General features: G+C 42.1%; 1 protein-coding gene across 1 annotated transcript in view; it reads left to right on the plus strand.

Annotated features, from left to right (window-relative positions):
• The window catches only part of IGF2BP3 (insulin like growth factor 2 mRNA binding protein 3), a 153,884-nt gene that overhangs the window by 137,344 nt on the left and 2,280 nt on the right, over positions 1 to 14,260 (plus strand). Inside the window, exons 11-14 of the mRNA XM_010353052.2 lie at positions 7,170 to 7,286; positions 8,708 to 8,782; positions 13,091 to 13,222; positions 13,896 to 14,009. Of these exons, the coding sequence (XP_010351354.1) occupies positions 7,170 to 7,286; positions 8,708 to 8,782; positions 13,091 to 13,222; positions 13,896 to 14,009 (438 nt within the window). The remainder of the gene's footprint in view (positions 1 to 7,169; positions 7,287 to 8,707; positions 8,783 to 13,090; positions 13,223 to 13,895; positions 14,010 to 14,260) is intronic.

Here is a 14,260-nt window from a genome sequence, read left to right on the forward strand (position 1 = left end):
CCAGTTATAAAATAAAAAAGGCCATAAAGGGATAAATGACATATGGTAATTGTGTGACACACTGGGGGCTGTGAGTTACATAGTATCTTCCAAAGAGAGATGCTGTTCTTCTGACTTAAATAGTGAAGAATGAAATGATTTTATTTTGTGTTCTTTGTTGATGAAGAGAAACAGAAGTGATCTGGCCAAGCTGTGCAGGACAGGCCCTAACACAAATCTCCACATAATAGTTTAGTAGGAAGGCAAGTCCTCCTCTGATGTATGTGTTCTAAAACTGCTAAATAGCCACAAGGGAGATTTCATTTAACTAACAGCTATATTAATACTTGCAGTGTGTTACATTATCCTAGAAAACATGAGGTATGCCAGAGAACTTTGCCAAGTTGTAAACAATATGGTACAAATTTAGTACATCTGTTTATACAGGTGCTGAAGAAACAAATGATTAGAGATGGGTGGGTGATTAGAGATGATGAATTGAATTTTGGGTTAACTCTTACATAAATAAGAGGTATATGATGGGGGTTGAAGATATAAAGGAAGGAATAGAGTTTAAATGATTTTCATTTGTAGGAAGCTAGTTGATACGGTTTGGCTATATCCCCACCCAAATCTCATCTTGAATTGTAATTCCCACTTGTCAGTGGGAGGTGATTGGATCATGGGGGCAGATCCAACGGGGAACCCTTGCTGTTCTTGTGATAGTGAGTTCTCATGAAGTCTAAGGGTTTAAAAGTGTGACACTTGCCCCATCCCTTACTCTGTCTCTCTCCCTCCTGCTGCCAAGTAAGACGTGCGTTGTTTCCCCTTTGTCTTCCGCCATGATTGTAAGTTTTCTGAGGCCTCCCCAGCCATGTGGAACTGAGTCAATTAAACTTTTTATTTATTTATTTATTTTCCTCTGAGACAGTTTCACTCTGTCGCCCATGCTGGAGTGCAGTGGTGCAATCTCAGCTCATTGCAACCTCTGCCTCCCAGGTTCAAGCAGTTCTCCTGCCTCAGCCTCCCGAGTAGCTGGGACTACAGGCCATGCCACCATGCCCAGCTAATTTTTGTATTTTCAGTAGAGACGGGGTTTCACACCATGTTGCCCACATTGGTCTCAAACTTCTGACCTCAGGTGATCCACCCACCATGGCCTCCCGAAGTACTAGGATTACAGGTGTCAGTCACCATGACCAGCTAAACTCCTTTATAAATTACCCATTCTTGGGTAGTTTGTTCATTCTGTTCTGGTTTGGTTTGGTTTGGTTTGGTTTTTGAGACGAAGTCTCGCTCTGTCTCATCTGTACACACCACCATATGCAGGTTTAAGATACTTTGCAACTTAAAAGTTTCAATTCCTTTGTCTTCACCTGACAGTTATTTTGCTTTATCTGAAGGTGCTTTATAAAGATTTTCAGAAAGTTCAGTTTTCCGTTTTTCACTAATTCATGTAACGATGCAATCAGATCTTTAAACATAAACTTCTGTGTCTTGGTACAAATAGTTCTAAGAATTTATGTAATAGAACGTCTGAGTCAAAGAGCACAAACTTTTAAAGTTGACAGACAATGCCAAATCATCATGATACCACATGTATTTTATGTCAATAAATTTATTAAAGAAAGGAAGGAATCATTTTAGTATAAATCATGCCTTTCACTTTTATGAAAAAGCAGCCGGGCGCAGTGGCTCACGCCTGTAATTCCAGCCCTTTGGGAGGCTGAGGTGGGCGGATCACTTGAGGTCAGGAGTTCAAGACCAGCCTGGCCAACATGGTGAAACCCCGTCTCTACTAAAATTAGCTGGGCATGGTGGCATGCGCCTGTAATTAGAGCTATCCGGGAGGCTGAGGCAGGAGAATAGCTTGAACTTGGAAGGCGGAGGTTGCAGTTGCAGTGAGTCGAGATTGTACCACTGCACTCCAGCCTGGGCAAAAGAACAAGGCTCTGCCTCAAAACGAAACAAGAAAAAGCAACGTATGATTCTAGACCATATGCCTAGTATATATTAGTCCAGTTTCACACCGCTATAAAGAACTACCTGAGTAATTCCAGCACTCTGGGAGGCCAAGGCGGGCAGATCACCTGAGGTCAGGAGTTCAAGAGCAGCCTGGCCAACATTGCTTGCTTTCAGTTGTTGCTTTCAGTTCTTAATCTTCAGTCTACCCCTATTTTTCAAAATAAAAATAACAGACTGTCTCTGGATGCCCTTTTTAGCGTTTTGATGATCAAAGGTTTAAGCTTTTGCCAACTACGCAAAAGAAATTTCTTTTGACTCACAGGAAGTCATACCAAGGTCAGTGTGAGAGGACAGGGGGAGGCAGCCCCTTGAGTGACAGTTCTAGTGGGTACTTTTCTTTAGAGCTTTCATGTATATTTTTGACAGCTCTGGAGATATATATGTGTGTGTGTGTGTGTGTATTTTTTTTTTTTTTTGATACGGAGTCTTGTGCTGTCACCCAGGCTGGAGTGCAATGGTGCGATCTCTGCTCACTGCAGCCTCCGCCTCCCAGGTTCAAGCAATTCTCCTGTCTCAGCCTCCGGAGTAGCTGGGATTACAGGCACCTGCCACCATGCCTGGCCTATTTTTTGTATTTTTAGTAGAGATGGGGTTTCACTGTTGGCCAGGCTGGTCTCGAACTCCTGATCTTGTGATCTGCCCACCTTGGCCTCCCAAGGTGGTGGGATTACAGGCGTGAGCCACCATGCCTGGCAGCTCTGGCTCTATTTTAAAGCATATCTGTACCCACTGAGAGCTTCATACTGGTTTATGAATCCGGCTTAGGAGATAGAGAAACCCAGGTTTGAATCCTGGCTCCACCAGGTGGTGTGTGACTTCAGGCAAATAACTTAACCTCTCTGGCTCAGTTTTTTCAACTCTAAAATGAGAATGTTGTTAGTTTCTAGAAATTGGATCTGTTTTGGGGTACAAATGAGGTCATGCACCGCACCTCACACAGAGGAGACACAAACTGATCTTGCCACATGGGTGCTGCATACACTCACCCTTGTCAGAGTTATTTTTGCCTCAACCTGAGTTTTTATCTCAGCATCCACTACTCTTGTGTGAAAACAAAGGCAGTATTCAAAGGTATCATAAATGTCTTAACTGGAGTTCTACTGGAATGGAGAAACTGGAATTCCATGGACTGAGCAGGGGCCTTTTTATATGGGAATTTAATAATAATTAGCAATTTTAAATGTTCAGGCCCTTTTGACTGAGCAGTTCTACTTCTAAGAACATGTGCAATAGAGGTATTTACACAGGGCACAACTTTTATGTACCAAGATTTTATTGAAACATTGAAGTTGGAAACTATGCATACACACTGTAGGTAAGAGAAATCAGCTGTGGTGTATCTATTTGAAGAAATACTCTTGTCAAAATGCAGTAGGGATGCTTGAGTGATATGAGAAGATATCCAAGTTAAGGTTAAAAAAAAAAAAGCAAATTAGGATGTTATTTATTGTATCCATTTCTTATTTAAAATTTTTAGTACATTTTTTAAACTTATGGAATATGTCTGCCTGACCTTTCTGGTTTTCCATGTCTCTCTTTTCACTGGGCTTCTGTCATTCTTCTTGAGCATTTGGCTTGAAAGAACTAACTACTGAAGCTGTTTGGGTGTAGCACTTACTTTAGGTAGGTAGTTGATTGTAGAAGTCTAAATTACTTGTTCATGTATAAGTTTTTCTGATTAACCTTGGTAATTCCTAGATGAATTCTTGATATTTTCAGATTTGTTAGCAGACTGTTGTACTTTAATTTTTCTCTTGTCTAGGTATCCGTTCCCATTTCAATTTTATTGGAAAATAGGAAAAAGTTATTCCTTACATTCAAAGAACCAGCCCGTTTGTTATTTCTGGAGTGTTTTTGTTAAAAATATTTTCTTCAGAGGAAACCAAAGGCTTAAAGTTGTTTAAAAAAAGTAGTTAAGGGCCGGGCACAGTGGATCACCTGAGGTCAGAAGTTGGAGACCAGTCTGACCAATATGATGAAACCCAATTCTACTAAAAAGACAAAAGTTAGCTGGGCATGGTGGTACACACCTATAATCCCAGCTACTCAGGAGGCTGAAGCAGAAGAATCGCTTGAACCCAGGAGGCGGAGGTTGCAGCGAGCCAAGATTGTGCCACTGCACTACAGCCTAGGAGACAGAGCAAGACTGTCTCAAAAAAGAAAAAAAAGTAAACAATTAACTGAATTTTTCCTTTAAAGATTTAAGATATTAGCTGAGATTTTTCTTGAAAAATATACACAAACAAAAAAGGTAAACAATTAACTGAATTTTTCCTTTAAAGATTTAAGATGATAGTAGAGATTTTTCTTGAAAAATGTAAACAAATGAGGTAGCAGAAAGGATACGGCCCAACTACTTTTGAGTGGGATTGATTTTTTACCTGTATCATAGGTGGGAGTCTAGAGAGACAGACTCTCAGATTTAAATAAACACGATTAAAATTCCTACCAAACAGGGCGAGTAAACTGACCTACGGAATGGCCTCCTGGTAAGTCTGCTTTGGGGGACAAGCGAGTGGCACAGCCTGTGTGTCTGGTGCGGAATTCTGCCATTGGTGATCAGTATCTCTCCATGGATTTATGGTGCCTAGTGCTCTGCTCTTTGCCTCTGCTCTGGGCTCACAGGAAAAAGTTGGAACTGTCAGTGCCACTAGTGATCTCTGTGTGGGAAGAATGATGTCATTTGGTAGTCAGACATTAAATGGCACAAATTGGTTTCTACATCTAGTAAAGCTGTCATAGCCCAGTGTTACTGTTTTCTTTGGCTGATTTTTGAAAACTGCTTAAAATTTTAAAGATTTCAACCTAGTTGCTGAGATTTTTGAAAGCAAAACTGTTGTCTGCTGTTGTTCGAGACTTTTTAAGAATTTCAGGCCAGGCTTGGTGGCTCAGGCCTGTAATCCCAGCACTTTGGGAGGCCGAGGCAGGTGAATCACCAGGTCCGGAGTTTGAAACCAGGCTGACCAACATGGTGAAACCCTGTCTCTACTAAAAATACAAAAATTAGCCGGCCGTGGTGGCACACACCTGTAATCCCAGCTACTCAGGAGGCTAAGGTAGGAGAATCGCTTGAACGTGGGAGGCAGAGGTTGCAGTGAGCCAAGATCACACCACTGCCCTCCAGCCTGGGCAACAGAGCGAGACTGTCTCAAAAAAAGAAAATAATTTCAGAAAAGTGTTTAGGTTAAAAAATTAGAAATTAGGAGCTGTCTTATGGCTGTGTGTATAATACATACTACAGTACTGATGGGTTAACTTGAGTACTTGGGAGCTGAATTTATAGTATTATGCAATAGGAATCTAAGATTCAAGAGAATCCCATGAAAGTGTTAAGTAATTCATGTATAAGTTGTGTAAGACAAAATATCTTCTAATATTTCTAGAAATATTTGCTGATTGGGTATACATAGTGGGTTTTTTCTTTTTCTTTCTTTCTTCTTCTTTTTTTTTTTTTTTTTGAGACAGAGTTTCACTCTCACCCAGGTTGGAGAGCAGTGATGTGATCTCAGCTCACTGCATCCTCAACCACCTGGGCTCAAGTGATCCTCCCATCTCAGCCTCCCCTAAGTAGCTGGGACGACAGGCAAGCACCACCATGTCTGGCTAATTTTTGTAATTTTTGAAGAGGTGGGGTTTTGCCATGTTGCCCAGGCCGGTCTCAAACTCCTGGGTTCAAGCAATCCACCCACCTTGGCCTCCCAAAGTGCTGGGATTACAGGCATGAACCACTGTGCCTGGCTTTTTCTTTTCTTTTCTTTTCTTTTCTTTTTTTTTTTTAACAAAAGCGTATTACTGGCTTCTTCAGTTGTGGCCCATTTCAAACTATTTCTTGTAATATGTGTCTTGGAACTATCCTTGGAAGTGTTTTTCTTACTATATCGTTAGAAGGTAAACACAGTAGAAAATGCATAAATTATGTGCACTGCTTCTGCACTTTAGAACTGTTAGTTGACTGGTAACATTACTGAACCTTAAATTGGCCTTTTTAGGAGTCCAGTCACTGTGAACTCTTGAGTAAATGTGTCCTTTATCCCTGCAAGGACTATTTGAAAAGAGAGTCAGGAAGGGCACAACTGGCTTGAAGTGGGAAGTAGTGAAGGAATGAGGTACACAGATAAAATCCATTTATGAAGAACCTTTCAGGAGTTAGCCTTCAGAATATTTTCTAATTTCTTCACATATAAAATGCAAAGGGGGCCAGGCGCAGTGGCTCACGCCTATAATCCCAGCACTTTGGGAGGCCAAGGCAGGTGGATCATTTGAGGTCAGGAGTTCAAGACCAGCCTGCCAACATGCTGAAACTCTCTCTCTACTAAAAATACAAAAAAAAAAAAAAAAAAAAAAAAAAGCCGGGCTGGTGGCGAGTGCTCGTAATCTCAGCTACTCGGGAAGCTGAGGCAGGAGAAGAGCTCGAACCCGGGAGATGGAGGTTGCAGTGAGCCGAGATTGTGCCATTGCACTCTAGTCTGGGCGACAAGAGTGAGACTCCATCTCAAAAAAAAAAAAAACCAAAGGCACAGATGGAAGGAATAAGGAATTCTGTGGGAAAGCATCTTATGGCATCTTACCACTAAAGTGAATTAGCTCTCTCCTAATCCTGTCCTGCACTTGGATGTGATAACTATTGAATGACAGTGGTAAGATTTCATACAATTTGGTCATATGTAACAAAATTCAGCTTTTCTCTAAAACTTCACTGTGTGTGTGTTTAAGGAGTGAAACCTACATAGATAAGGTGTGGAGCTGGCGTCCTTGAGTGCTGTCATGTTTGATATGTAGCCCAGAATTTCATTTACTTGTTAAGAATCTACCTTGAGAGTGGTAGGGGGATCTTACTTAATTTTTAATGCAACCATGTCCCTCTATTCTAATATGATTAAACTTTACAACATCTACGTATCTTTTAAATCCATAACTCAGTGACATTTTAAAGTTTAAGGAAACCGTAGAGAAAAGTGAAATTTTAAATACCACTGTTTTCAGGATGACTATATGAGATCTTCTTGATCTATTAGGTAAGCTCCTGTCAACTTCTTGTGGTAGCTTTTCCTTAAACTTTCCTAGTATTCCTACTGCATGAGAAGGTGTCCATCCTAAAGCTAATGTTAACAAAAGCCTGATTTGTAGCAAATAAACATGCATGTCCTGGCTTTCTTTTCTAACAGCAATCAGAAACGGAGACTGTTCATCTGTTTATCCCGGCTCTATCAGTCGGTGCCATCATCGGCAAGCAGGGCCAGCACATCAAGCAGCTTTCTCGCTTTGCTGGAGCTTCAATTAAGGTACTCTTCTACCAGCTGTGGCTCTCTGGTTCTTTAAGTAAGTTACAGAAATATGAATCATCTTGCCACTTTATAATTTGAATCGAATGTAGAAGACCCTATTAGGGTTACATAAGGATATGAAGAAAACCCCAAACAACAGTGGCTCACACCAAGGAGGCTAACTTCTCTGTACAGAAAACACAGTCTGGAGGTGAGCATCAGGCCTGGGTGTTGACTCTGCCCCTCCAAGTCCTTGGACCTAAGTTCCTTCCAAGTCACCTTCCCCAGGTATGGCCTTAGTCCCTCATGGTTCCAGATGACACCATTCAGTGCTCCAAGAATCAGGTCTGTTGTCCAGACAGTAGGAGAGGAGAACACCATAAAGAGCTTTTCTCCTACGGAAGTTTCTTGTTAGCTGCTATGGGATAGTTCTACCTATATTCCATTGCCCAGAACTTGGCCAGATGAAGTTGAAGGGGCAAAATACAGGCTATGCACAGTCAGCTAAACATTTTGCAACTACAGCAGGTAACATACCAGAGGACAACTAATGGTGTCTGCCATAATAGATAACTTTGTGTTCTGAAGATTCTGTATTTTGATGCCTTATTTAAGGAAAATAAAGGTTGGCCAGGTGTGGTGGCGCACACCTGTAATCCCAGCACTTTGGGAGGCCAAAGCAGGCAAATTGTTTGACCCCAAGAGTTGAAGACCAGACTGTGCAACATGGTGAGATCCCATCTCTACAAAAAAAAATTTTTTTTTTTTAATTAGCCAGGCATGGTGGCATTCACCTATAGTTCCAGCTACTTGGGAGGCTGAGGTGGGAGGAACACTTGAGCTTGGGTGGTTGAAGCTGCAGTGAGCTATGATCACACCACTGCATGCCAGCCTGGGCCACAGAAAAGACCCTGCCTCAGACAGACAAAGGCATGTGGTGTGCAGTATCCTTGAAACTTAGGGTACAGAGACTCCTAGAGTGTGTTGCCTACACAGGAAGCCCAAGGAGCTCTGATGCAAGTGGGCCAAGGACCACACTTTGAGCACCACTGGTGTAGTGAACACGGACAATGGAGACAGACCCAGCTCTCCCTGTAGCTCTGTTAGCTGTGTGATCATGGTCCAGGTAACTCAACTTCTCCAGCCTTCCATTTCCGCATTTGTGAAGTGGAGGTAATACTTTATCAGGATGTGGTGAGGATTAGCTGAGAGACTACATGTGGAGGTCTCCATTAGGGCCAGGCACAGAGTAAGTATATAGTATATAGTAGGAGGGCGGCCTAAATGGTGAACCCACAGGAATTGCTGCCTCTCCCTAATTTCCTTCACGAAGGGTTTAATTCTGCATTTCAGCCAATCACGTGAAAATGTTAGGCTGGTTGGCCCAAGATGCTATCAGTGATACCTCAAAGTATCATAACTGGTTGGGTCTGTTACAGATTGCTCCAGCAGAAGCACCAGATGCTAAAGTGAGGATGGTGATTATCACTGGACCACCAGAGGCTCAGTTCAAGGTATGTGCTATGTCCACAGGTAACAAATGCACAAGTACTCCATAACCTGGCGTCTCCCTTAAATATGTCTGAATCTCAGAAGAGTCAATGGAAATTCTTATCTAAGAGCAGAGTAGAATCATACTCAAAATTATATTTCAAAATTAACCAAAAGTCTTTAATTTTGAGAGTTCTGTACTGGTTGCTGGGTTTACCTGTCTCTCAAAGGTGAATTTTGCTCAATGGCTTGTAATCCTATGCTAAGGTGAGACCTTAAAATTTACAAACCTGCCAGGTTAATATGCCTTGGAAACTTGTTTTCAGATGTTTTCTCTCCTGTCCCTGAGATTCCCTAGCCTTGAATTAAAATGCCCCCTTTTTCCTCTTACCCTTGGATTATCTCTGTTAGACCCTGCCCATAGACTCTCTACAAATCTCTGTAATCCTTGGGATCTTAGAGGTAGGAATGGCAGGAGCTCTTGTAGCATTTGTCCTGGTATGAACCATTGCACGTTTATTGGAATTTGAGGTCTTTGGGGCTGCAGTGTGCCTTTCAATGTCTACTGACAGGTGGTAGAGCAGAGACTTGGCAGCCAGGCTGCTAGTTCAAATCCTAGCTCTGCCATTTGCCTTGTATGACATTGGGCAAGTTACTTAACCTTTTTCTGTAAAACCAGAGATAAGAGCACCTACATCCTAAGGTAGTTTAAGGTTTACACAATATATGAAATGTTTAGAAAAGTGCCTAACACACGGGCAGCACAAAACTAACATGCTAGGGGTATTCAGCAGACTATGGATGAATCAGACTAAGACCATGCCAAATTCATGAATATATTCCTTTTAGTGTATGATTTCTCCCATAAAATTTAGTATGGGTATCTTGTCTTAGAACATTTAGTGGCTGTGTAGTAAGAAGACAATTATTTAACCTTAAGCCATAGTTCTTTTTTGTTTTTTTGGTTTTTTTTGAGACAGAGTCTCACTCTGTTGCCCAGACTGGACTGCAGTAGCATGATCTCGGCTCACTGCAAACTCCGCCTTCTGTGTTCAAGCGATCCTCCTGCCTCAGCCTCCCCGGTAGCTGGGATTACAGGCATGTGCCGCCATGCCCGGCCAATTTATTTTTAGTAGAGATGGGGTTTCACCATGTTGGCCATGCTGGTCTCAAACTCCTGACCTCAAGTGATCCGCCCACTTTGGCCTCCCAAAGTGCTGGGATTACTGGAGTGAGCCACTGTGCCCCTGGCCAAGCCTTAGTTTTCTTAGCCTTAAAGTGTGACAGTAACTAGTAACAGTGCATATAGTTCTCTCCGCCCCCCGCCTCTCTCCCTTAAAAACAAACAAAAAATCACTTTCTTTGACTTCTATTTTCTCTGGGCCATTTTTTCACTAAAAATCCAAAGCTGCTTTCACTTCATTTGCGGGAAGAATGGGAAACGAAGGAGGTGCTTTGAGCTCTGAGTGATCAGGTGAAGAAAGAAAATAATGCGAAGAAATGTATTCCTTCAGAGCAGCCTTATGATCCAGGCAGTTCAAATCTTAACTCAGAATTGTTGAAAACTGCTTCCTATCCCAAACCTTCAGGGTCACTTTTAGTTTGAAATCTTAAAAGATAAATACAAACATATCTCTTCTTGGTGCTGAGCTTTTACTCTTATAAGTGGAATTACAGTCCTGCAACTCCTGTGATGCTTGTATAATAGGAACTTCAAAGTTCTTTCCCTGTATTCTCTAATAAAACTCATGTTTTTTTTTTTTTTTTTTTTTGAGACGGAGTCTCGCTCTGTCACCCAGGCTGGAGTGCTGTGGCCGGATCTCAGCTCACTGCAAGCTCCGCCTCCCGGGTTCACGCCATTCTCCTGTCTCAGCCTCCCGGGTAGCTGGGACTACAGGCGCCGCCACGTCGCCCGGCTAGTTTTTTGTAGTTTTTAGTAGAGATGGGGTTTCACCATGTTAGCCAGGATGGTCTCGATCTCCTGACCTCGTGATCCGCCCGTCTCGGCCTCCCAAAGTGCTGGGATTACAGGCTTGAGCCACCGCGCCCGGCCATAAAACTCATGTTTTATAGTTAACTTAAATGTTAACACTTAAGCCATAGTGGTTAAATTTCATTTATGTGATTGGTGACAATGCTAACTGAATGTTTTATTTTAGAGATCTAAGGAATGGTAAACCTCCTACCCCATATTTTTTCTTACAAATTCAAGAACTTCAGTTTTGGAGGATAGTGTATATATCCCTAGTGTGCTTTTGACTGTGTTAAGTAATAGTAATATCTACATCATTGCCCTGAGGCATTAAGGATCAATGGAATATAGGGTATCAAGACAAAATTTGTCTGTAATGCCCTAAAATGAGCTCAGCTTTCTGAATCAGTGAACATGTGTTGGGTACTGTTGTTTTTTGTGGTTTACCCTGGCAGTTTGTCAAACCAACTCTCGGGCTCCTTTCTCCTTTGCTGACTAATGGTTGTATGTAATAGGTTGTTTATATGTAACTTCTAGTTGCATGCAGTAGGTGATAGGATGTATGGACTCTAAATATCAGAAGTCTCTTGGCCAGGTGCAGTGATCCACCCCTGCTATCCCAGCACTTTGAGAGGCCTAGGTGGGTGGATCACTTGAGTGCAGGAGTTCGAGGCCAGCCTGGTCAACATGGCAAAACTCCATCTCTACTAAAAATACAAAAATTAGCTGGGCATGGTGGCGGGTGCCTGTAATCCCAGCTACTTGGGAGGCTGAGGCAGGAGAGTCGCTTGAACCCAGGAGGCAGAGGTTGCAGGGTGCTGAGATCACACCATGGCACTCTAGTCTGAGTGACAGAAAGAGACTCTCTCTTAAAAAAAAATTTTTTTTTAAAGCCAGGCACAGTCGCTCACACCTGTAATCCCAGCACTTTGGGAGGCCGAGGTGGGTGGATCACCTGAGGTGAGGAGTTCAAGACCAGCCTGGCCAACACGGTGAATCCCCATCTCAACTAAAATAACAACAAAAAATTAGTTGGGTGTGGTGGCGGGCACCTGTAATCCCAACTACTTCGGGAGGCTGAGGCAGGACAATCGCTTGAACCCGGGGGTCGGAGGTTGCAGTGAGCCGAAATCACACCATTGCACTCCAACCTGGATGACAGGGCAAGACTCTGTCTCAAAAAAGAAAAAAAAAGTGTCTTGTCTTGATGTTGTAGCCTCTTTGAAATATTCAAAGGAAAAACCACCCTTCTAAGAGTATGACACACATTTAAATTGAAAACATTTTTCTCAGCAGGTTTCTAACTGGCCCATGTAGACACGAGCTTGACTTTTAGTGAGCCTGGCATAGCTGACTCTGCAGTTCTCAGTCTCTTTTGCTCAAAAAAAAATGAGACCAGGTGTGGTGGCGTGCACTGGTAATACCAACACTTTGGGAGGCCACGGCAGGACTCTTGAGCCCAGGAGTTTGTGATGAGCCTGGCAACATAGCAGGACCCCTATTTCTATAAAAATTAGTGGCACGGTGGCTCACGCCTGTAATTCTAGCACTTTGGGAGGCTGAGGCGGGCAGATCACTTGAGGTCAAGAGTTTGAGACCAGCCTGACCAACATGGTAAAACCCCATGCCTACTAAAAATGCAAAAATAATTAGCTGGGTGTGGTTGCGGGCACCTGTAATCCCACCTACTCGGGAGGCTGAGGCAGGAGAATTGCTTGAACCTGGAAGGTAGGGGTTGCAGTGAGCCAAGATCGTGCCACTGCACTCTAGCCTGGGCAACAAAGTAAGACTCCGTCTCCAAAAAAAAAAAAAAAAAACCAGGTGTGGTGTTATGTTGCATGCCTGTAGTTCCAGCTGCTACTCAGGAGGCTGAGGTGGGAGGATCGCTTGAGGCCAGGAGGTTGAAGCTGCAGTGAGCTATGATTACACCACTGCACTCCAGCCTGGACAACAGAAGGACCCCATCTCCAAAAAAAAGGAAAGAAAAATGCAATTAATTTCTCATGGCCAGCACGAGAAGTTTTACCTATCACAATTTTAGTACAAATGGCCATTTGCCCACAAAAATTTATTTTTATTAGGCTATTAATTGCCTTTAACTATTTTCGTCAGAAGAATATGGCTTATCCTTCTTCCACCAAGCATTCAGTTGCCTCTACTGTGATGGGTAGTAGTTATTGTCAACCTTTTAGAACTTCCTAACTGCTCTCTTCTGTGTTATTTTCAATAATCTATGAAATGTAGATGTGTCACTGCAAAGGGCTATCCCACTTGGATTTGGGATATCCCACTTTCGAGTTAACTGACCTTTTCCATTTCATAGATGAATGACACTAATAGGATGTGTTTTAATCTGTAGGCTCAGGGAAGAATTTATGGAAAAATTAAAGAAGAAAACTTTGTTAGTCCTAAGGAAGAGGTGAAACTTGAAGCTCATATCAGAGTGCCATCCTTTGCTGCTGGCAGAGTTATTGGAAAAGGAGGCAAAACGGCAAGTACTTCAGCAAAACCTGTGCAGTGGTATGAAAGGGAAAGCGTTGAAAGGTACTTAGGAGTTCCAAGTCCCCGAATTTTGGCTAATTTATAAAAAGCAGGATCATCTTGACCAAGGTTTGGAGAAGATTGCCTTTTGTTTCCTGTCTGAGTGTTGGCGCCAGCTATTAGTGAAAGTAATGCATCTCTTTCAGATCACTGTGTGTGAGAGGATTGTCCTATATTTATAAAGAGCATTTAACATTCTCTTGATAGAACTTTAGCTTTTTATTGAACAGACACTTAACAGGAATTTTAAGAATTTCATCTACAGCTCGTTACATGTGTAATGGAAAAAAAGCAAACTGTTTCTAGTTTCTAATACATATAACTTGTAAGTGGGTTTCAAAGCTATTTATAATTTTGAAGTGACTGAGTACATACACTTTGGAATCAGACTCAGGATCTGAATCTGGTTTTGCCATTCACTTGTGTAACTAGACAAATCAATTTCTTTGGATGAGGCTTAATCACCTTGAAATGGGGATAATTCTAATAACCTCATGGAATTACTAGTGGACTAAATGAAATTTGTAAAGCCATACATACCTCAGTGTCTGGCACACAGTAAGTGCTCAGGAAGTAAGCTTTTAAAACTGCCACTTAATGTGATTTATATTTCTCTCTTTCAGGTGAATGAACTTCAGAATTTGTCAAGTGCAGAAGTTGTTGTCCCTCGTGACCAGACACCTGATGAGAATGACCAAGTGGTTGTCAAAATAACTGGTCACTTCTATGCTTGCCAGGCAAGTGGGCTCTAAAATGGATAAGCTTTTGTATCTTTCTCAATTGGAAGCAATTTTCCCACAGGTGCTCCTACCTGATAGAATTAGTTAAGATTGTTTGATGATTAAGACTTTTCATCTCCCTTTTAGCAGGTGATTTCAGAGACTACTAGCAAACTGACTAGTATGTATCTTTAATCATCAAATGGATTTCTATTTGAAATTGTTGAAATGAGGGGGTACAATAACTTTTAGTAGCTTTTGATCAAGTA

This window comes from Rhinopithecus roxellana, chromosome 6 (assembly GCF_007565055.1).
Source record: "Rhinopithecus roxellana isolate Shanxi Qingling chromosome 6, ASM756505v1, whole genome shotgun sequence".
NCBI classification, from domain to species: Eukaryota; Metazoa; Chordata; class Mammalia; order Primates; family Cercopithecidae; genus Rhinopithecus; species Rhinopithecus roxellana.